The sequence below is a fragment of the Hypanus sabinus genome, chromosome 1 (genome assembly GCF_030144855.1).
Source record: "Hypanus sabinus isolate sHypSab1 chromosome 1, sHypSab1.hap1, whole genome shotgun sequence".
Classification (NCBI taxonomy): Eukaryota; Metazoa; Chordata; class Chondrichthyes; order Myliobatiformes; family Dasyatidae; genus Hypanus; species Hypanus sabinus.
In genome coordinates this window covers 132,689,473-132,714,455 of record NC_082706.1, presented here as the reverse complement: position 1 = coordinate 132,714,455, position 24,983 = coordinate 132,689,473, and the positions used below count along the sequence as shown (strand labels likewise).

The following is a 24,983-nucleotide window of genomic DNA, read 5'->3' as shown; positions in this document are numbered from 1 at the left end:
GTGACCTGGCCTCCACAGCTGCCTGTGGCAATGAATTCCATGGTTCACCACACCCTGGCTAAACAAATTCCTTCTTATCTCCATTCTAAATAATCTATTCTGATGAGGCAATATAATTTGGTCCTAAACTCTCGCAATATAGGAAATATCCTCTCCACTCTATCTATGCCTTTTACCATTCGAGAGGTTTCAATGAGATTCTTGCCCTCCCCACTCCTCATTCTTCTAAATTCCAGTAAGTAAAGGCCATCAATCGCTCTTCATACTATAAGACTTTCATTCCCAGAATCATTCTTGTGGTCCTTTTCTGAAACCCCTCCAATGTCAGCACATCCTTTCTTAAGTAAGAAATTGCTCACAGCACTCCAAATGAGGCGTTACCAGTGCCTTAAAGTCTTAGCATTACATCCTTGCTTTTACATTCCAATCCTCTTGAAATGAATGCTAACATGGATTTGTCTTCCTCACCACCGACTCAACCTGCAAACTAACCTTTAAGGAATCCTGCACGATGACTCCCAAGTCATTTTGCATGTTGGGTTTTTGAATTTTCACCCTATTAAGAAAATAGTCTACACTTTTAATCCATCTACCAAAGTGCATGACCACGCACCTTCCGATACTATTCCATTAGCCACTACTTTGTCCATTTTCCTAATCCATCCAAGACCTTCTGCAGCCTCCATTCTCCCTCAACACCTCTTACACCCCCACCTATCTTCCTATCGTCTGCAAACATGGCCACAAATCCATCATCCAAATCATTTTTTAAAAAAAAGTGATCCTAACACTGACCCTCTAGAACACCGTTAGTCAGAGGCAGCCAATTAGAAAAGGTTCCCTTTTTTCCCACTTCAGCTTCATGCCAGTCAACCAATATTCTATCTGTGCTAGTACTAGTATCTTTTCTTTAATACCATGGGCTCTTATCTTGTTAAGCAGACTTAAGTGTGCCATCGTGTTAAAGGCCTTCTGCAAATCCAAGTATACAGCATCGACAGATTCTCCTTTGTCTATCCTGTTTGTTATTTCCTCAGAGTTCCAGCAGATTTGTCGGGCAACATTTTCCCTTAAGGAAACGATGCTGACTTTAGCCTTTTTTGTCATGTGCCTCCAAATATCCTGAAAATACATCCTTAATTGACTGCCAACATCTTTCCAACCACTGAGGTCAGGCTAACTGGCATATATTTTCCTTTCTTCTGCCTTCCTCTCTCCTTGAAGAGTGGAGTAACATCTGCAAATTTCCATTCTTCCAGAACCATTCTGGGATCAAGTGGTTCTTGAAAGATCATTGCTAATGCCTCCATAATCTCTTCAGCTGCCTCCTTCAGAACCTTGGGTTGTATTCCATCAGGTCCAGGTGACTTATCTACCTTCAGACCATTCAGCTTCCAAAGCACCTTCTCCCTAGTAATAGCAATTACACTTATTTCTACACCCTGGCACTCCAGCATACCACTAGTGTCTTCCACAGTGAAGACTGATAAAAAATACTTATTCAGTTTATCTGTATTTCTTTGTTCCCCCCCATTACCACCTCTCCTGTGCCAAGTTTCATCAATCTAATGTCTCCTGTTACCTTTCTTTAACTGCTTATATTTCATCTCTCTCCATCCCCATCCCCCCCCCGACTTTTTCTTTTTCTGTTGGTTTCTACTTTTCCCAGTCCTCTAACTTCCCACTAATTTGTGCTCTATTATATGCCCTTTCATTTGTTTTTATGTTGGCTTTGACTTCCCATGTCAGCCATGATTGCATTATCCTGTCTTAGGAATACTTAACAACACACATACAATGCTGGAGGAACGCAGCAGGCCGGACACCATCTATAGAACAGTGTACAGTTGACGTTTCGTGCCGAGACTCTTCATCTTGTGTGTGTTGCTTGGATTTCCAGCGTTTCCAGATTTTCTCTTGTTTGTGTTTAGAACACATGCTCTTCTTTGGAATGTATCTATCCTGCGCCTTCGGAATTGCTCCCAAAAACTACAGCCATTGGTACTCTGCTAACATCACTGCTAGTATCCCCTTCTGGTCAACTTTGGCCAGTTCCTTTCCCATGCCTCTGTAATTCAGTTTATCCACTGTAGTACTGATACATCTGACTCCTCTCAAACTCAGGGTACATTCTATCATATGATCACTGGCTCCTAAGGGTCCCTTTACCTTAAGCTCCCTAATCAAATCTGGTTCATTATACAACACCTAATCCAGAATAGCTGATCCCCTAATGGACTCAACTGCAAGCTGCTCTGGAAAGCCATCTTGTTGGCATTCTACAAGTTCTCTCTTGGGCTTCAACACCAACCTGATAATCCCAGTCTACCAGCATATTGAAATCCTCATGTCGATCGTAATATTGCCCTTTTGACAAGCCTTTTCTATCTCCCGCTGTAATTCTGGCTACTGGTCAGAGGCCTTTACATAACTCGTATCAGGGTATTTTTATCATTTCACTTCTTAACTCTACCCATCAGGATTCTACAACTTCCAATCTTATGTCACCTTTCTAGGGATTTTTTTTTAACCAACAGAGCCACACATCCCCTCTGCTAACATGCCTGTCCTTTTGATACAACGTGTATCCTTGGAGATTAAGCTCCCAGCTTTCAGCCATGATTCAGTGATGCCCACAAAGTCATATCTGCCAATCTCAAACTGCGCTACAAGATCATCTACTTTTTTCCATATATTGCGTGCGTTCCAATATAAAACCTTTAATCCTGTATCCAGTACCCTTTTCAATTTTGTCCCCCTTCTACACTGCAACTCATCCCACTGAGGGCAATTTTGCCTTACCATCTGACTTCTTCCTGACAGTCTCACGATACACTGTCTCTGCTTGTAAACTAACAGCCCTATCCTTTCCTCTGTTAATCTGGTTCCTATCCCACTGCCAAATTAGTTGAAACTATCCACAATAGCTTTCGCAAATTTGCCTGCAAGGGTTCAGGTGTAACCCGCCCCTTTTGTGCAGGTTGTACCATCCCCAGAAGAGGTCTTAATGATCCAGGAATCTAAAACCCTGCACCAGCTTCTCAGCCACACATTAATCTGCCAAGTCATCCTTATTCTTGCCCTCTCTGGCACATGGCACAGGCACTAGATGTCCTGCTTTTTAGCTTTCTACCTATCTCACTAAATTCTTTTTTGAGGACCTTCTCACTTTTCCTGCCTATGTCATTGTCGCCAGAATATATCAAGACTTTTAGCTACACACCCTCCCCCTTTAGAATGTCATGAATGCAATCCAAAATGTCCCTGACCCTGGTACTTGGGAAGCAACATACCATCCAGGTGTCTGTATCGAGTTCAGAGAATCTCATGATCTCGTGTCTACTCCTCTATCACTTCTGCAGTCCTCTTCTCCCCTTTCCCTTCTGTGCCACAGCCCCAGAGTCAGTGCCAGGGACCTGGTTAGTGTGGCTCCCCCCCACCCCTGGAAAATCATCCCCGTCCACAGTATCCAAAAAGGTATATTTATTATTGAGGAGAATGGGCGCACAACACAGGTACTTTGCATTTAGATACCTATTTCCCTTCCTTCTCCTGTCAAGAGCCTATTTTCACTCTAACACTCATACAATGGCAGCTCTGCTCGTTCCTGCTTTGTTTTTATTTACCTTTACTAATGTGTGTGGCCTACTAGGTAGAAAATTAAGAGGCAGGACCTCTAGGATTGTAATGTCAGAAATATTCTGTGTGCCATGTGCTTGTAAGTATAAATCAGGAAGATAGGATGAATGAATGTAGGAGGCAGCGCTTCCAGCTTTTGGATCGTTGGGATCTTCTGTGTCATGGGTGACCTGTACAAGAAGGTAAGGTTGTTCCTAAACTGGAGAGGAACCAGTACATTCACGGGGATATTTGCTGTTGCTGGTTGGGAGTATTTAAACTAATGAGGTATGGGTGTGCAATGCAAAATGACAGCAGTCCACATGCTGCACTGTCTTCTATTGAATAACAAATAGTCAAGTCCACTGGGATGGGTAGGTAAAAGCAAGGAGCACGTTAGTGTATCTAGGCTCAAGAGCCCTGCAGGTAAAGTGGATGACCTGAGAGATGGATCAGCTAAAGGGATGATGATATTTTTGAAATCACATACACATGGTTGAGGGCAGGACTGGTGGTTTGATGTTCAAAGACACAGAAAGTCCATGTGTGTCTGGGAAGGAGAGAGGCACTATTAGGGAGAACATTATGAAAATACTTGGGGAATATATCCTGTCGGGATCAACCCAATTAGGTTCTGTGGGGAGAACTACAGGAAAGGGGCAGTCACTTTGATGGGGTTATACTACAGTCCTCTCAATGGCCTATAAATTAGAAGAAAAAATGGAGACTGATTACAGAAGGGTTCAAAAGCAATATGGTTATACTAGTAGAGGACTTTTAACTTTCCCAATATTGACTGGGGTAGCTTTCATGCAAGAGGGAGTCATAGGCTTGGAAAAATGCATCACAGAAACAGGCCCTTTGGCCCATCTAATCTGTGCTGAACCATTTAAACTGTCTACTCCCAACAACCTCCAATGGAGCCATAGCCTTCCATATCCCTATTGTCTGTGTGCCTATCCAAAGTTCTCTGAAATGCTGAAATCGAGCTCACATGGACCACTTGTGTTGACAGTACATTTCACACTCACATGATCCTCTGACTGAAGATGTTTCCCCCACATCCCCCTTGAACTTCTCACATTTCACCTTTAAGCCATGACCTCTACCTGTAGTTGCACTTAACTCAGTGGAAAAAGTTTGCTTGCATTTACCCTGTCTGGACCCCTCATGATTTTGTATACCTCTATCAAATCTCCTCTTGGTTTTCTCGGTTCTAAAGAATACAGTCCTAACCTTTTCAATCTTTTCTTATAACTGGAGTCCTCCAGACCAGGTAACATGCTTGTAAATTTTCAACCTTGTTTACATTTTTCATGTCGGTAGGTGACCAAAACTGCATACAGTACTCCAAAATAGGCCTAACCAACATCTTGTACAACTTCAACATAACATCCCATCTTTTGTACTTAATACTTTGATTTATAAAGGCCAATGTGCCAAAAGCTTTTCTTAATAACCCTATCTACCTGTGACACCACTTTCAATGAATTATGTACCTGTAATCCCAGATCACTTTGTTCTACCACACTCCTTAGTGCCTTACCCATGGCTGGTCCTACTGAAGTGCAAAACCTTGCACTTGTCTGCATTAAATTCCATCTGCCATTTTTCAGCCCATTTTTCCAGTTGATCCAAATCCCTCTGCAAGCTATGATAGCCTTCCTCTCTGTTCACTACACCCCCAATCTTAGTGTCATCTACAGATTTGCTGATCCAGTTAACCATATTATCATCCAGATCATTGATATAGGTGACAAACAAGAAAGGACCCTGCACCAATTCTTGCGACACACAACTAGTCACTGATCTCCAGTCAGAGAGGCACCACTCTCTAGCTTCTCCCCCAAAGCCAATGTTTAATCCAATTTACTACCTCTTTCTGAAAGTTGAACGACTAAACCTTCTTCACCAGCCTCCCATGCAGAACCTTGTCAGATGCCTTACCAAAGTGCATGTAGACAGCATCCATTGCCTTGCCTTCATCCACTTTCCTCGAAAAACTCTACAAGATTGGTTAGATATGACCTATCATTAACAAAGTCATACTGATTATTCTTAATCAGCACATGTCTATTCAAATACTTATATATCTGGTCCCTTGGAATAACTTTCCCACAATTAATGTCAGACTCACCGGCCTATAACTTTCTCTTGCATTTCTTGTACTCCATGAGCACGTCATATGTTCCTACTTGCCTATACCTGTAATGCATCTCCTGTTTTTCACTGAACTAGGGCCTCAATATCTCTTGAAAGTTCCCTACACTTGTTATCTTTACTCTTCCTTCTGACAGGCACATACAAGCTTTGTACTCTCGAAATTTTGTTTTTGAAGGTCTCTCACATTCCAAGTACGCCTTTGCCAGAAAACAGCCTGCCCCAATCCACAACTGGCAGATCACTTCTGGTACCATCAAAATTAGTCTTCTCCAATTTAGAATCTCAACCCGCAGACTAGACCAATCTGTTTGCATATTTACTTGGAAACTAATGGTATTGTGGTCACTGGATCCAGAGTGTTCTCCTACAAAACTTCTGTCACCTGCCCTGTCTCATTCCCTAATAGCAGACCCAGTATCATACGCTCTCCCATTGGGACTTTTACGTACGAATGAAATCACTTTAATCCCTCCCACTCTGTCACATCTAAAAGAATGGAACCACAGAATATTGTGCTGCCATTCCTACATCTAAGTTTCACCAATGGCTACAGTGTCGTAATTTCAGATGTTGATCCATGCCCTGAGCTCATCCACCTTTCCACTATACTTCTTGCATCGAAAAATATCGCAGCTCAGGGCACTGTGCAGCACAAACAAACCTTCCTGCTAGGATATTAGTCCTAATATCCTAACTGTCCCTTCTGTGCAGGTTTCACCTTCCTTGGAAGAGAGTTGATGATCCAAAAATCTTATGTTCTCTCTCCTACACCAACTCCTTAGCCAGATATTAAATTGTATAATCTTCCTAGTTCTGGCCTCACCAGCAAGTGTCACGGGTAGCAATCCTGAGATCACAACTCTGGAAGTCCTGCTCTTATCGTAGCACCTAACTCCCTGAACTCACTATGCAGAACCTTGTCACTCGTCCTACCCATGCCATTAGTACCCACATGCACTGGAAGGATTTGGAAAACAATTGAGAGAATGTGGAAGTGATTCACCAGGCTAATATCTGGAATGAAGGATTGAAGTTATGAGGAGAGATTGGATAGACTGATGTTTATTTTCACTGTAATGTAGGAGGCTGATGGGTGACATTTATGAGTGTTTAAGGGCCATAGATCACTACAGCGCAAACAGGCCCTTCAGCCCCTCTAGTATGTGCCAGCCAGCATCCACCACTTCAGCTGGCAGTTGCTTACTTGCACCACCATCTGAGTGAAGAGGTTTCCCCTCAGGTTCCCCCTAAACATTTCACCTTTTACCTTAAATCTATGACCTCTGGTTCTAGACTCACCCAACTTCAAGGGGGAAAAGACTGCATGTATTTACCCTATCTATACCCCTGATAATTTTGTATACCTCTATCAAATCTCCTCTCATTCCCCATGCTCCAGGGAGGCCAATGTACCAAATGCTCTCTGTACAACCCTATCTACCCGTGATATCACTTTCAAGGAATTATGTCTGTATTCCCAGATCCCCTTGTTCTACCACATACCTCAGCACCTTACCACTCACCATGTAAGTTGTAACCTGGTTTGTCTTCCCAAAGTGCAATACCTCACCTGCATTTAATTCCATCTCCCATTTTCCAGCTGGTCCAGATCCCAGTACAAGCTTTGATAGCCTTCCTCGCTGTCCACTATCCCTTCGATCTTGATGTCATCTGCAAATTTGCTGATCCATTTTAATCATATTATCATTGAAATCATTAATATGATAACAACAAACCCAGCACAGATCCCTGCAGCATGCTACTAGTCACAAACTCCCAGTGAGAGAGAAGCATCTACTACCACTCTGTCTTCTCCCACTGAGCCAATGCTAAATTCAATTGACTATTTCATCCTGAATGTTAAGCAACTTAACCGTCTCGACTAGCCTCTCATGAAAATTTGCTGAAAATCCTTGTTAAAATCTCTGTAGACAATGTTGGAAAAGCTGTTTGGATGCAGCAATTATTTTTATTTACACAAATTCAAATATTGATATAATTGTGAATGCATTTTTTCCCATTTAGTAGCAAAGAAATGGTGCAATAAACTAATTTCTTTTCCAGGGAACAAAACCCAAAATGAACTCCAAGGAAACCAATTCAGCCACGCAACTAGTAAAAACAGAAATGGCAGTGAAAACAAGGAAGTCTTTGTCAGAAAAATTAACCAAAACTGGGTCAGTAAGAAAATATTTGCTACAAGTCATTAAATTAGAGTACAATATTGGTCTCATTCAATCTATCGTTTCTCTAGTGAAGTATAACAAGTTTTGCATTCTTAGCTGCAATTTTTGTTTGCATTTTACTTGATAGGCACCGTGGCACACGGCAGCAGCGGCTTTTCGGATCTGGTGCTACTTTAATTTAGTTTTTTTTAATTTAATTTTAAGGCACAATTAGGGTTTAGGGCAGGGGTCGGCAACCCGTGGCTCTGGAGCTGCATGCGACTCTTTCATCTTTGTGCTGCGGCTCCCTGTGGTTTTGGAAGATAAATGATGAGTATTTAATTAAAATGTATTTTATGTTAGTTTGTTAGTTTTTGAAATGTAATTCTAAATTTGAAGATTATGGTGATCTTGTACAATCTAAATAAAACGTGTTTTTTGTCGCTATTAATATACATCGCCAATGCCGGACACCCACCAGTGCGCGATTTCTTTAATTTTTTGATCCAAGGTAGGCTAACTATGGAGAATTCTAAAAAAAAGAAAAGTGACTGAAGAAAACAGAACGTTTAATGATACGTGGGCAGATTCATTTGCTTTCACTGCTGACGAGACTGGTTTACCGGTATGCTTAATATGCAATGAGAAACTAGCAAACAACAAAAAGTCAAAAGTCGCAAGACATTTCCAGAATAAACACGCAGCCTTTGCTCAAAAATATCCGGATGGAGATGAGAGAAAAAAAGCCGTTTCGGAACTGATGCGGAAGGTTGATCTGAGCAAAAATCATTTCAAGAAGTGGATGAAGTCTGGAAAATCAACTTCATATGCTTGTTTTGTTGCCGCTCAGGAAATAGTCAGGCACGGGAAGCAGTTTACAGATGGTGAATATATAAAAGAATCTTTCATTAAGATTTCAGAACATCTATTCACGGACTTTAAAAACAAGAGTGAAATTGTGCAGAAAATCAGGGATATGCCCCTCTCTGCAAAGACTGTCAAAGACAGAACCATAAAAATGGTAGAAGACATCACAAGACAGCAAATTAAAGACATCAATTCAGCTGTGGCCTACTCGATTGCCTGTGACGAGTCTAAAGACAAAGGTAATATTGAACAAATAGTGCTGTTCTGCCAGTATGTAAACTCTGCCGGGCCACAGGAAGAAATGATTGAGTTGATACCTCTCAAAGGCCAAACACGGGGGGGAGGACATCTGTGAGGCTGTCTTGAATTGTTTAAGAGCCAAAGGAATAAAGACCACCCACCTGTTGTCAGTAGCTACTGATGGGGCACCAAGTATGACAGGAGCGCACAAGGGATTTGTGGCTTTACTGCAGAAGTCGCTGGACAGAAAATTGCTGACTTTTCACTGCATCTTGCACCAAGAGGCACTGTGCGCTCAAACATTTCCTCCGGAATGCACAGAAGTAATGGATGTTTTCATTCAGATTGTCAATAAAATAATGGCAAAAAATTTAAATCGCCATCAATTCCGTTTGTTACTGGACGAGCTGGAAAGCGCATATTCTGATCTCCTGCTGCACAACAAAGTCCGGTGGCTGTCAAGAGGGGAGGTGCTGAAACGCTTTGTCGCGTGTCTGGAAGAAGTGAAAACTTTCCTGGGCAGCAAAGGGCTCACCTTTCCTGAGCTGGAACAGCCAGAGTGGCTGGAAAAGCTACACTTCATGGTAGACATGACAGTGCACCTGAACACACTGATCACAGCTCTTCAGGGGAAAGGACTCACAGCCCTGCACATGTTGGAGGATGTTTTGGCATTCGAGCGCAAGTTGACAGTGCTTGCCAGAGATTTACAGAAAGGCACATTGTCTCACTTCCCCAATTTGAGAGAGTTCAAACAAGCTCACGACATGATAAATTCGGAGTATTTACATTCTGCAATCATCGCAATGCAAACATCCTTTGGGAAACGCTTCTGTGAGTTCAGAGAGGAAAAAAACGCATTATCCTTCCCGGTCACTCCCCTAAGCATCGATCCATCCCTACTGAATACGACTGCATTGGCAGGTGTGAGTCAACCTGATCTTGAGATGGAACTGGCCGACATAGCCGACAAAGACATATGGATGTCCAAGTTTAGACGCTTGACAGCAGACCCTGAAGATGTTGCCCGTCAGAAGGCCGTTCTTGCTCAGAATCACAAATGAAGTGATATTGAAAACCTCCCCAAACTGGACAAACTTGTGTTCGAAACATGGAATGCTATCCCCGACATTTATGTAAACATTAAAAAGTATGCGCTTGGAGTCCTGTCGATCTTTGGATCCACATATGTATGTGAGCAGGTGTTCTCCAACATGAACTTTATTAAAAACAAACATCGCGCATGCCTCACAGATGACAGCTTGCGATCCTGTGTAGAGATGAAGGTGACGTCATACAGCCCTGATGTGCAGATGCTGTGCACTGAGGTCCAGCAGCAGAAATCCCATTAACCAAGTATGATAAATATTTTAATTGCCTATTATTTTACGTATATTCATATTTTTTCATTGTTCAGTGAAATAGTCCTTTTATTTTTCAGGTTGACAGCTGGCTGACGTTATTTTTGGTTTGCTGCTGGCGGACAATTTAAGTTCGGCGTTTTTCATAAATACAAGAAGGACTCAGATAGACATTGAGTACCTAAAAGTAACCTTCAACCCAACGTCTTTTTCTCGGAGTTCAGAAAGTTTTTGTTGCATGCAGAAATGTAATTTCGTTTTCTCTGCAGGAGTTCATCGATTTCATAAATGCAACACATTATAGTTTGTTTATACATAGCATAAAGGCAAAAAAAAACGTTGCATGCAGTGTTATTTCATTTTAAATGTCAAACGGGTTTTGTGGCTCCCAGTGTTTTCTGTGGGAAATGGGTCCAAATGGCTCTTTCAGTGGTAAAGGTTGCCGACCCCTGGTTTAGGGCAATGGATAACAGAACAACTATCTACCATTGCCAGATACTGCTATAATACAGAGATCACCCAAAAACAAATCTTCATGAAAATCTGCTGGTTAGATTGCGCGACCTTGATTTGCTGAGGGAATCGGGCCTGCAGTCCTTGGAGTCGCCTGATGCCGGTGGCCAGAGGTGGGGACATCATAAGCGATGTGTGAGGAAGCGGAAGCGAGGCGAGTGGGCAGGAGTCAGTGCCAAGAAAAGAGCAAGCCCTAGCGGGCCGGCTCTCCCATCCATTCTGCTCTCCAATGGACATTAAATTGGACTACATCTGTGGCAACAAAGTACTCAGCGGGAGTACAGAAACGGACGGAATCCCAGAGACCTCCATTCAGCTGTTTATTTATGTAACAGGTCCCCCCCCCAAGCCATCGGACTAAAAGCTTACTGCCCTCTGCTGTGCCTATTGTCTTGTTTATTATTTATTGTAATGCCTGCACTGTTCTGTGTACTTTATGCAGTCCTGGGTAGGTCTGTAGTCTAGTGTAGTTTTTGTGTTGGTTTACATAGTTCAGTGTAGCACCATGGTCCTGAAAAACGTCTCGTTTTTACTGTGTACTGTACCAGCAGTTATGGTCGAAATGACAATAAAAAGTGACGACTTGTTATCTTTAATAGCAGAAGCCACCTAAGTGTAGTTGACACTATGTTAAACACCTGTTTATTGTGAACATTGCTGTTTGTTTGGTTTTGTCATAACCTGAAATGAATTAATTATTCATTTCTCTTTACCATAGTCTCCATCTCCTAATCATGAGTATTTAGGTTTCATGAATCACAGGTTAATATTGAAGAAAGCCAGAATGACCACTTTTTGCAAGAATAGTACATATATGCCCAGTTCCCACTGAATTTCAGTTACCTGTTCAACTCAAGTCCCTCATCCTTAGAATCATTCTGATAAATCTGCAAACCTTCTTAAAACCTTCTTTCTCTGTTGTAGCATTCAACACTTAAAACCAAAACTCTGCTAGTTCTGGCCAAATGAATAAATAGACAATAGACAGTAGGTGCAGGAATAGGCCATTTGGCCCTTCTAGCCAGCACCGCCATTCACTGTGATCATGGCTGATCATACACAATCAGTACCCTGTTCCTGCCCTCTCCCCATATCCCTTGTCCCTGCTATCTATAAGAGCTCTATCTAATTCTCTCTTAGGCCATTGAAGAATGCAGTAGAACAGAGTGATTTAGGAATAATGGTGCATAGTTCCCTGAAGGTGGAATCTCATGTGGATAGGTATGTTGGCCTTTATAAATCAGAGCATTGAGTTCAGGAGTTGGGATGTAATGTTAAAATTGTACAAGGCATTGGTAAGGCTGAATTTGGAGTATTGTGTATAGTTCTGGTCACCGAATTATAGGAAAGATATCAGCAAAATAGAGAGAGTACAGAGAAGATTTACTAGAAAGTTACCTGGGTTTCAGCATCTAAGTTACAGAGAAATGTTGAACAAGTTAGGTCTTTATTCTTTGGAGCATAGAAGGTTGAGGGGGGACTCGATAGAGGTATTTAAAATTATGAGGGGGATAGATAGAGTTGACGTGGATAGACTTTTTCCATTGAGAGTAGGGGAGATTCAAACAAGAGGACGTGAGTTGAGAGTTAGGGGGCAAAAGTTTAAGGGTAACACGAGGGGGAATTTCTTTACTCAGAGAGGGGTAGCTGTATGGAATGAGTTTCCAGTAGAAGTGGTAGAGGCAGGTTGGATATTGTCATTTAAGTAAAATTGTATTATAGGTATATGGACAGGAAAGGAATGGAGGGTTATGGGCTGAGTGCAGGTCAGTGGGACTAGGTGAGAGTTAGTGTTTGGCACGGACTAGAAGGGCTGAGATGGCTTGTTTCGTGCTGTAATAGTTATATGAATGTTTTATTAAGTTTCACCACAAGTACTTTGCACTTATTCTCTCTGCTTTTGTTTAGTCCTATTATCCTGAATGTATTTGCAGTATATCTCCTTTTTTTAACCTACCCTGCAATGGAGATGCTGTTGATGGTCAGAGTCATAAATGTATGACTTTTGGCTCAACTTGTCCACAATACTTCTTCCAAGCTGGTCCCTTTTGCTTGCATTTGGCTCATAATCTTCTAAAACTTTACAATCTATGCAACTGTCCAACTGTCTTTTTGAAATTGTTATTGTACCTGCCTCAACCACTTAGTTGCCCCACAAGTTCCTTTTAAATCTTTCTTCTCTTACCTTAACTCTATGTCCCTCGTGATTTTATACACCTCTGTAAGATCACCTCCTCCTACAACTCATTTCTTCAAGGCAACACACAAAATGCTGGAGGAACTCAGCAAGCCAGGCACTCTCTATGGAAAGAAATAAACAGTCGACGTTTCAGGCTGAGACCCTTCATCTGTCCCTCAAGCCTTGACAGTATCCTTGTAATCTTTTCTGCTCTGATTCCAGTTTAATAACATTTTTCTCATAGGGCAACTGAAACCAAAGACAATACTCAAAGTGCGGACTCAGCAGCACCCTGTACAGTCGCACCATGACCTGTAGTAATACCATGGACTCTTATCTTGTTAAGCAACCTGAAGTGCAGCAATTTGTCAAAGGGTTTCTAAAAATCCAAGTAAACAACATCCACTGACTCCTTTGACTACCCTGCATGTCACGTCCTCAAAGAATTCCAACATCCTTCCTGTGATAGAGTGACTCACAAAACTCCAAGTGCTGCCTAACCAAAGTTTTATGTAGTTGCAACTTGACTTTTTCAAAGTTGAATTTATTTTCAAGTGCATAAGTTCACGCTTATACAGATGTAATCAAATATTTGCAGAATATTTTTACAAGGAAAAATACAATCCCAACAAAAAGTCAGTTTTAAGACCATAAGATCCAGGAGCAGAAGTAGGCCATTTGGTCCATCAAGTCTCCTCCGCCACTCATGCGCTGATCCAATTCTTCCAGTCATCCCCACTCCCCTGCCTTCTCCCCTTACCCTTTGATGCTCTGGCTAATCAAGAACCTACCTATCTCTGCCTTAAATCCATCCACTGATTTGGCCTCCACAGCCGCTTGTGGCAACAAATTCCACAGATTTACCACTGACTAAAGTAATTTTCCACATCTCTGTTTTAAATGGACGTCCTTCAATCCTGAAGTCGTGCCCTCTTGTCCTGGACTCCCCTACTATGGGAAATAACTTTGCCATATCTAATCTGTTCAGGCCTTCTAACATTCGGAATGTTTCTATGAGATCCCCCCACCCCCATTCTCCTGAACTCCAGGGGTTACAGCCCAAGAGCTGCTAGACATTCCCTTTCATTCCTAGAATCATTCTTGTGAATCTTCTCTGAATCCTCTCCAATGCCAGTATATCTATATACTACTAAAACTCTTATGCTCTGTTGTCTGTCTGACCTCCAATTAGCGCAAATGGTGCAATACACCGGCACTATTTTTGGCTAAATCAACTTGAATGTGCTAACATACAGAATGCAGGCAAAGTTCAGGGATATATATTCGTATAAAATTGCTCACTCACCAAAATCAACAGCCCCGCTTTCACCTGAGAACCGATGTCAGCCATGATGGAACCACGACCTGACACCAAGGTTCATGCGCATGGCCAGCCTTAGAAGTGATTCACGATGTTCACAGCAGCAACACCAACCATAGCAAATGGGCAGGGCACCTCTATTTCAAGTGGTCACATTCTGTTAATCTCCATCAGCATGTGCAGGATTGGGACAGATCAAGCTGCGACCCATCAATAAGAGAAAATTAAATCTTATTGTAATGACATACTTTGAAACACCCATCAAACCCTTTGCTGCAGACAAAGGACAGCAGTGACTATATCACGTCCATTTAGGAGAGCACCTATCACATCATCAAGAATAATAAGCATCCTGGAGGCTTTGGTATTACTGCTTCATATCTTCTATCCAGCATTAGGGTAAAAAAAAAATGGTCAGCCTAATTATGCCGCGTGGAAAGAGAAGGGGAACATTATGGTCAAGGGATGACGCCAAACGTTGTCAGGAAGTGGCAAGGAGAGGGAGAGAACAAGAATTGGATGAGGCCAAGGCCGCACGACTCCATGATCAAAGGGTCAGGACAAAAAAGATGAGAGAAGAAGAGACCAAAGAGGAGAGGCATGCACATCTCCAGAATGACAACAGCTGGCACAGAAGGAGGAGAGAGGAAGAGACAAAGCTGAGAAATGCACGTCTCCAAGATCAGAGACAAGGAACAAACAGCAGAAGAGATGAAAAGATAGGGCTGCACGACTCCAGAATGACAAAAACAGACACAGGAGGAGGAGAGAGGAAGAGTCAAAGGAGCGGAGAAATGCACGTCTCCAAGATCAGGGACAATGAATAAACAGTGAAAGAGATGGCGGATGAAAGGACTGCATGTCTCCAGAATGACAACAAGATGCACAAAGGTGGCAGATCAACCAGAAATGATACCATCAAAGAGTCATTAGTTAAACGAGGTGGAGCTATATTTGCCTTGCTATACGTCACTCTTTAACAAAACTGAGGTTTTCTTCAATTTCCAAAGCAAAGCGATACCAATAGAAGTCAGGAACATGTAATGTTCGTTCTGGTCACATTAGATTGCACTACCCTTCTCTCAAAGGGTCACCCCGTTGTCTAGTCCAAACTGCTCAAAGAATCCCAAAACTGCACAAATTTTAATGCAAAGTGGTTATGGTGTTGCTATACTGCAGCATTTAGAGTTATGCCAGTTGGTTCAAGAGCCAAATGATTGAAGATAAATAGTTGTTCTTGAACATGGCTGTGTTGGACTTCAGGTTCTGTATCACCGATCCAATAGTAGTTGCAATAAAATGGCATGGCATAGCTGGTGGGGATCTTTGCCTTTTTGTAGTGGGGGGGATACATTAGGCTGGGTCCACTATTCTGCAACACCTTGTGTTCCTACACGTTCGGATTGCCTTAAAAGACTATAATACAGCCAAACAGGATACTTTTAACAATATGTCTACAGAAGTGTGTTATTTCTCAATTATGTTCATTTCCATGCTGTTTCTCCCATCAATCTTTTCAAATTTTAAATATTTATCAAGTTTTTTAAAAGCCAAAATTAAAATTATATTATTCATACTTTCAAGCAGTACATTTTAACTCATAACTATATACTGCACAAAGGTTTCCCTTGCATAACCTCTAGAAGTTATTCTAATTTGATTCTGCATCCTTTAGTCCTTAAACCATGCTATAATGGGAACAGTTTGCTATTTACGTTATCTAACTAGGTCTGGATTTGGTGCACTTCTGTCAATTAGTTTAGTCTTCTCTGCTCCAAGAAGAATATTAGTTTCTGTAGTCTGACCTCACAGCTGAAAGTTCCTTTACTTAAGTAATTGCTTTCTTATGCAGATGTTTATTAACGCTCCCCCTTTAGAACAGTACTATATGCTGTATAATTTGCATTATTTATGTCAAAGTGTTATAATTTTGCACTTCTGCATTGTTTCCTAGTTGTTGAATATTTGCTCTTGCCATCAGCTTCTTGAATTTGCCTTCCCTCCTTGGACTTTAACTTACTTTCATTCTTTGTGCCATCATTGAAGGTTGAAACTTTGCCCTGCAGGCGCATGTCTAACTTCAAAAATAACATTTGCCCCAGTACAAAACAGTGAAGAATGCCAATGCCTACTTCATTCCAACTGGAAAGGCTACTGTTAATCACAACCCTCTTGTGATCCTGACTCGTTGCATCATAGCCTGGTTTCGAAACACCAATGTCCATAAAAGAAAAAGTCTACAAAATGCAGAGGGTACAGCCCAGTCTATCATTGGGGGAAAAAACCTTTCTCTACCATTGAGCACATCTACAAAGAGAGCTGCTGGGGGAAAAAAATCGCATCAAGGACCGCCACCATCCAGGCCATGCTCTTCTTACTACTACCATCAGGAAGGAGGTACAGGTGTCTTGGGTCCCACACCACCATGTTAAGGAACAGTTATTACTCTTCAACCATCACGCTCCTGAGCCAGCTTCGGTACTGACCCAATTCCACAACCTATGGGCTCACTTTCAAGTTCTCTGCAATTTATGTTCTCAATATTACTTATTCCTTATTAATTATTATTATTATTATTATTATTATTATTATGTTTGTATTTAGAGTTTGTCTTTTGTACTTTGGTTGTTTGTCCATCTTTGTGTTGAGTTTTTCATTAATTGTTTCTTTGCATCTATTGTGAATGAACCTCTGGGTAGTATATGGTGATATACATGTTCTTTGATAATTTAGACATTGAACACCCCCCCCCCCCCACTGCTTTTCTGAGCCAGTTTTTTCTTTACCAGTGCTGTTTTTATTCCTTGAATTTCTGTTTAGCAAATCATCCATTTCTGTGGAAATCCATATATAGCATACCTGTGCAGTTAATCATTTTCCAAATATATCCTTGGCTTTCATTCTAACAAAATTATCCTTTTGTTTTGAAACTTAATAGGGAGAAAATGCGTTGCTTGTTCAGAATTGTTTATTTTGTTCGATTGTTGCTTTGAAAGTTCTGTTTCTGTGGCATGAAAGTATTGCAAAAGTTTGTGAGTATAATTTAAATTTTGGTATTTGTAGGCGAGAGGTGTCATTCAAAGGTGTCTATGCTCCAGATGATTCGTACTCATTCCCTATAACACCTGTTCGGGAGTCAAGCACATTAAAGGTTCATTTACGTAATAGTTCCTCCGTTGCACATTCGGTGAGTTTCTCTTTCCTGTAAGTAAGTTTAAGCATAGTCTAAAATGAGGATATTATTTTTAAGTTGTGTCAACAGCATACTTGTGCTAAATTATTTAACAATAGTATTGCAATATACAAAGGCAAATGTGTTTCTTCAATTGAATGACAAACTCATTACATGATCCTCTGAACAGAAAAAGTCCTGGAAGTTCCCACTCTTCTCACGCAGATATTTTCCCGCAGGCAGTGGATTGTGTTGACCTGCTACACTTTGTAGGTCCAATACCATTTGTGTTTGTATCGTTGAATGGAGAGCTTTGTTTTTAAGTTGTGTTTATAAAACTGGTTTTAAAGTTTCAAATATTTACTCATCTGCTTATTTGGAATCTGTCGGCGGATCCTAGGTATAGATAGTATTGTTGATGCAGAAATTACTGATGTAGATCAGCTTAAATTATTAATTAATGTAATATCACTATTGTTAGCAAAGCTAATTTCTAATTGCCCTTAGAAAGGAAATCTTAACTTTTGAATTAGTGCTGTCTGCCAAATAATAAATGGGGAGATCTGAGATTTTAACTTGGGCACATTGAAGGGACAATGTTGTATTTCTAATTTAAGTTAGTGGATAACTTGGAGGGTCTTGTAGATGATACCATTCCCAGTCATCTGCAGCCTTTGTTCATCAAGATCATAATGGTTGGGATTATTGTTGAAGACGTTATTGGTTTGGAATGCACTGCATTGCAACCATAGTACCCAAGTGGTAGAAAGGATTTACATTTAGGATGTAAGGTGACAATCAAGTGGATTGCTAACCCAGAATGTTACCAGACTTCATTAATTTTAAACGTTGACTAGTTTTTTTAAATATTTAGATATTAAGATGATCTTCACCATACTCAACTGTTTCAAACCTTTAGAAAATTCCGAAGACCATCAGACCATAAGACATTGAGTTAGGCCACTCAGATCAACAAGGCTGCTCCGCCATTCCAACAAGCTTGATTTATTATCCCTCTCAACCACATTCTCCTGCCTTTTCCCTGTAACCATTGACACCCTGACCAAGCAAGAATCTTATCAGCCTCTACTTTAAATATACCCAATGACCTGGCCTCCACAGCTCTCTGTGGCAATGAATTCCACAGATTCACTAACCTCTGGCTAAAGAAATTACTTTTCATCTTGTCGTTAACTGGATGTTCCCTCCATTCTGGGCCTGTGCCCTCTGGTCCTAGATTCACCACTATAGGAAACATCCTCTCCAAATCCACTCTATCTAGCCTTTCAATATTCACTAGGTTTCACTGAGATCACCTTAATTCTTCTAAATTCTAGCAATACAAGCCCAGAGCTTTCGAATGCCCTGTGTACATTAACCCTGTCATTGCCACTATCATTTTCATTAACCACCTCTGAACCTTCTATGCCAGCATATCTTTTCTTGGATAAGAGGTCCAAAACTGCTCACAATACTCCCAAGTATGGTCTAACCAATACCTTATAAAGCCTCAGCATTACACCCTTGCATTTGTATTCAAGTTCTCTCAAAATTAATGCTAACATTGCATTTGTCTTCCTTACCACCGATTCAACCTGCAAGTTAACCTTTGGGGTATCTTGCCCAAGTCCCTTTTGTACCTCTGATTTTTTTTTTAATTTTCTCCCCACTTAGAAAGCAATCTATGCCTTTATTCCTTCTACCAAACTGCATGACCATACACTTCCCTGCACTATATTCCATCTGCTGTTTCTTTATCCATTCTTCCAATCTGACCCAACTCCTTCTGCAGACTCCCTACTTCCTCAGCACTACCTACCCTCCACCTGTCTTTGTATGTCTGCAAACTTGGCCATTCAAATCATTGACATATAGCATAAAAAGAAGCAATCCCAACACTGAACCCTGTGGAACACCACTAGTCACTGGCAACAACCAGAAAAGGCCTCCTATATACCACACTTTGCCTCCTGCGAGTCAGCCAATCTTCTACCCAAATTAGTATCTTGCCTGTAATACTGGGCTGTTATCTTGTTAAGCAGTCTTGTGTATGCAGCATCTTGACAAAGGCCTTCTGAAAATCCAAATGAACAACGTCCTCTGAATCTCCTTTGTCTATCCTGCCTAGTATATCCTCAAATAATGCAACAGATTTGTCAGGCAAGGTTTTTCCTTCAGGAAATCATGCTGACCTAGGCTTATTTTAGTACGTGTCTCCGAGTACCCTGAAATAACATCCTTAACAATTGACTGTAACATTTTTCCTACTACTGAGGTCAGGCTAACTGGCATATATTTTTCCTTTCTTCTGCCTTCCTCCCTTCTTGAAGAGTGGCATGATATTTGTAACTTCCTTTTAACTTTCTGTGCAAAGAAATAACTTCTCAAGTCAGTAATAAATAGATAACCCTGTGCTATAGAATAAGCATAGTATAGTACAGCACAAGTACCTGCTCTTCAGCCCACAGTGTAGTGCTGACTTTTTAACCTACTCCAAATCAATCTAACACTTCCCTCCCACATAGCCTTCCATTTGCTTTCATCCATGTAATTATCAAAGAATCTCTTAATGTCCTCAATTTATCAGCATCTACTATATCCCCGAAGTGCCTTACCGTGCTCTTTTTTTAAAAATCTACCTCTGACATCCCCTATACTTTGCTGCCATCACCTTAAACTGTGTCTTCTTGTACTAGCCAATGCCATGCTGGGAAAAAGGAGATGTCTACCCACTATATCTATGCCTCCATCACATTTACTCTCATTCTCCTTTGTTCCAATGAGAAAATCCTTAGCCTTAGCTCTCTTCATCCAATATACTCTTTAACTCAGGCCCCAGCCTAGAAATCTCATCTGCACCTTTTTGAAATTTTCCACATACTTATGTAAGAGGCCACTAGAACTGAACAGGATACTCCCAAGTGTGGTCTAGCCAGAGTATTATAGTGCTGGAACTTTTGCTCATGGCTCTTGAACTTAATCCGCAATTAATAAAAGCCAACATAGCATATGCTGCCTTAACCATCCTATCAACTTGCATGGCAACTTTGAAGGATCTGAGGACTTGGAATTGAAATTAATTGACTTCATTTTATACATCCTTCACATACATGAGTAAAAATCTTTGTTTTGTCTCAGTCCAAATGTGCAATGTGCAAGCATAGTAATTTATGATAAATAGAACAGTTAATGTAACATAGAAATACACTCCAATCCCAGGATCGCTCTGTTGCTCCATGCTGTTGAGAATCCTGCCATTAACTTTGTCCTCTGTCATGAACTTCAACGGTCCAGCATTTATCACTTCACACTTTCAGGCAGCATCAGTCTCTGGAGAAACTGAATTTCAGATTGAAGACCATTTCTGTGATTCTAGACAGGCCAGGAAAAAGGAAATCTTAACTGACTATACATATCCAAAAGATAAAGGTGCCATGATGTTTTAAATCGTGAGAGAAAATTACATTTTGTATTAAATCGACACTTTGATAGATCAAGTAAGTTTTGTTTTCATGCAATAAAAGATTGTTAAAGAAATATGGTCTAATTTATTTCTCAGATGATAGCACCAGCTGCTTTTGCTATAACATTCATTCTAATCAAACTCTGTTTTTTAAAAACAAGAACTGTATGTTCTAAATCAGCAATTAGAAAGAACCATGTCAGTTTGAGGAAAAAGATAAGTGTTTGACGGAAGATGATAAGCAAGTGTTTATGATTTCAGGCAAAAAGGAAATAACAAGTTTTTAAAGATAAGATTCAGTGTACCTGAAGCTTGTCAGTAGCTTCATTGGGAAAAGTGCTGGGGTCAAGGGTTCTTGGCCCTTAATTGGTTGATTCCATTATGTAAACTTCTGGTTTTATTTGCAAGTTGTTTATTGGTCCTATTCTTAATCAGTTTGCATTGTGCAAATTACTACTGGGAATAATTACAAATGGCAGTGAAATCTTTAATTTAGCCCAGTTTTTATTTGCACATAAGTTTTCTAAGAAAGAGGAATAAATGAGCTGAAAAACTGATAATGCTGGTAATAGAGTGATGCATGTGAATTGGATTTGCAGTCTTACTTCATGCCAATAACTAAAATGGTGTTCAAAAGCTTTTCAGATATGAAGTTTGACACCATTGCTGATAACTTAAGCTATTAGGTGAAACAGTAATTTTAAAACGAATGTTTGGAATGAGCATGTTTGTATTTGCTTGTGGCTATGCTAATGCTTTTGATATTGACTTGCAGCTGAAGTTTGTAAATCCCAGAGAACCATTTTATATCAAGCATTCCAATTATTCATTGCGGTGAGTGACCGATAAGAAGCAGATTAAATTTCAAACCTCGTATGAACCTCGAAGCTTCGCAGAAGATTTGGGTTCTCTTCTTGACCTTTGTGTTTATATTAAGTTATTTGCTTCATGCTTTCATTGCAGAAGGGAATACATCTTTCTGTGTGTTGGACAAAAGATAGAACATGTGTGTGTATAGTATTTCAAATTTGACTGCACCCTTAATTTAAAAAAAAAGTCCAAAATGAAATTGATTAAATAAAACATTTTCTTTTACCCTTCCCTGGGATGTGGTTACTGAAGTAACATGTTTTACCAAATCCCTGACTGAGATTTCCAAATAACTTATTGATGAATTTATTATCTTCCTGATAGGAGAGTTTGCCATGAGTTTTACACTCGCAAAGGCTTTAATTGCAAAGTAATTTGGAACACCTAGTGGATTTGTAAAGCATGTTTGCTTCTTGATCTCTCCATGTCCCAGAAGTTGCAGAAAGTCAATGCAAGATAAATTTGGGTCTTCAGTAGGCTCTCTATTATAGTGTGCCAGCATGTAGATTTCTTTCAGTCTTTCCCTTTTTTGTTTCTCACTAACTTCCTAATATGGCCTTTGTGATCTAAAAACATTCTAACGTATTCCTTTCTCCTCCTTATTACAAAATAGGTGGAAGTGATTCTGTCCATCAGCTACATGCTAGTTTCCAGCAGAGCTATCCTGTCATTCCTTTGGAGCTCATTCTCAATAATATACCCCTCAACTGCCTTTCCATTATTTCTCTTGCCTACTTTAGTGACAATTTACAGTATCTATTTGATCTACTGGCCAGTACATCTTCGGATGTGGGTAGAAACTGGAGTACCCAGAAGCCCATGTAGTCACAGGGCAATTTTACAAACTCCCACAAATAGTACTCAAGGTCAGAGTCAAGCCTGATCCCTGGGCTATGAAGACACAGGGCTAACCACCGGACTATCATGTTGCCCTGCATTTCCTCCCTATAATTCTTTATCTGTAAATAAAATTTATCAATTGATGAGAAATTGGAAGAATAAAACTGATAATTTTCAATTAGCCTAATCTCAAGATACTTTTAAAGTTCAATTTTCTTGGGTTCTTAACTAGAAAATAAGATTGTTGCCCACATTTTTGTAAACTATCCCCTCAGAACATAGGTCCTCATAAACATTTCAATTTGATTTTCCCTTAATCTTCTACACTTAAGTTAAATGCAAGACCTATTTAATTTAATTCATCCAGCTTCACTTACATTGTGAATCTGCAAAGATACTTGAACTGAATGGGGTGTAACCTGAACTTTGTATAACAAACTTCATCTATCCCTTTATTTCAGTGCTTATTGAAATTAAAGTCAAAATTCCATTCACATCTTTTTTAAAAACACAAAATGCTGGCAGAACTCTGCAGGCCAGACAGCATCTATGGGAGGAGGTAGTGACGACGTTTCGGGCCAAGACTCCTGACGAAGGGTTTCGACCCGAAACGTTGTCACTATCTCCTCCCATAGATGCTGTCGGGCCTGCTGAGTTCTGCCAGCATTTTGTGTTTTTATTTATTTCCAGCATCTGCAGATTCACTCGTGGTGTCACATCTTTTTTAAGTTGTTTCCAGGCTTGGACCTCAGTTTAGTGTCTCTCCACAACAAGACAAAATGGATTTCTTACAGTAGTATTACATAGTACTTCTCAACCAAATGTTCGCCCCTATTTCAAGACTTGTAGTATTTGAGGGGGCATAGAGTGGGTTTTGGTGTTAATTAACAGTTTGTATGTTACTATTCTCCTGCTTTTCACTGTTGGATAGATAATACATACACAGACCAGCCAATTTTTAAGAAAATTTTATTAGTCATAAAGTTTTGGGGGAAGAAAACTTTGCTTCTTGTTGTTTTCATTTAACATCTGTGCTATTTTGTCTAGTGCTCAACACTACATCAATCTGCCTGTCCAATTCAAACCACAGTCAGAAGGAAAATTCGAAGCACTGCTCGTGGTACAAACAGATACATGTGGAAGTATCCCTATCCGACTTGTTGGTGAATCTGTTACAAAAGAATGAACATAGAACTACATTATCAACTTGAAGTACCTGACTGAAGAACTAACCTGGAGATAATATTTGACACTCTAACATAGTGTAGAAATCTTGTAACAATATTAAAAAAAGCACCTTTTGTATACAAAATATAAAACTGTAATTTGTAAATTTAAGCTATTTATACACTGGTGCTATTTTGATTTAAAACCATCACTGTGACTTTTCAAAAGTATTTTGGAAATATTTATACCATACTAAATTAAAAACCCCAGCATTGTGTGGCAGGATTCTGCAGGTTTCTGCTCTTTCCTTCAGTGTTGCATAACAAATTAATTTGCACAAACTTTTTTTTTTTTGGCTGTTTTTATATTTTGATGTATATTTGAAATAAAGTTAATGTATATTTATTTTGGTTTTTGAGATTTTTTTGTTTCAAACTGAGTAGAGCATAAATCCAATAGAACTGATATTTCAAAGGTTCATTTTATTGTCAAAATGTGCATGTACAATGCAACTCTGATATTTGTCTTCTCCAGATAGCCAGGAAATACAGAAAGACCATGGGAGTGTTGAAAGGAAAGGCATTAACTCCTTCCCTCTGCATGAAAAAGAAAAAGAAACAAAACTTGCAAACCCCAAAATTCCCCACCACCCCCACAGAAAAAAGTAACAATAGCAATAAATCCCCAACATTTCCCTGCAGGAAAAAAAAACAATAACAATCCATGACCCCCTCACTTGCAGAAAAGAACAGAAATAGTAGCATCAAAACCCCCAACCCAATTCTCACATACAAAAGATTAACATATCACCCACCCACCAATCAGCCACAAGAAAGAAAACACCAAAAAGCTGAAGGAGACCAATATAAAGTACAATCCAATAATCACATAAATCTCAGAATATTGAGAACATCTCTCCATCAACATATGAGGAGAGTGGGCACACAAGCTCAGTTCCTTCCGTGAAGGGTAACCACCAACCTGGGTCCATGTGGTTGCCCCTATATTTGATATAATTTACAAAACTAGCTGTTCTGCAAATTA

General features: G+C 40.2%; 1 protein-coding gene across 7 annotated transcripts in view; it reads left to right on the top strand.

The window, feature by feature from the left end:
- Nucleotides 1-24,344, top strand: part of cep192 (centrosomal protein 192) — a 187,988-nt gene extending 163,644 nt beyond the window's left edge. For all 7 annotated transcript variants that reach the window (XM_059976704.1, XM_059976688.1, XM_059976683.1 and 4 more), the window contains 4 exons: nucleotides 7,846-7,958; nucleotides 17,491-17,614; nucleotides 21,838-21,896; nucleotides 23,820-24,344. In XM_059976704.1, the coding sequence (XP_059832687.1) occupies nucleotides 7,846-7,958; nucleotides 17,491-17,614; nucleotides 21,838-21,896; nucleotides 23,820-23,958 (435 nt within the window). In that variant the 3' untranslated portion in view covers nucleotides 23,959-24,344. The remainder of the gene's footprint in view (nucleotides 1-7,845; nucleotides 7,959-17,490; nucleotides 17,615-21,837; nucleotides 21,897-23,819) is intronic.
- The last annotated feature ends 639 nt before the right edge of the window (nucleotides 24,345-24,983 follow it).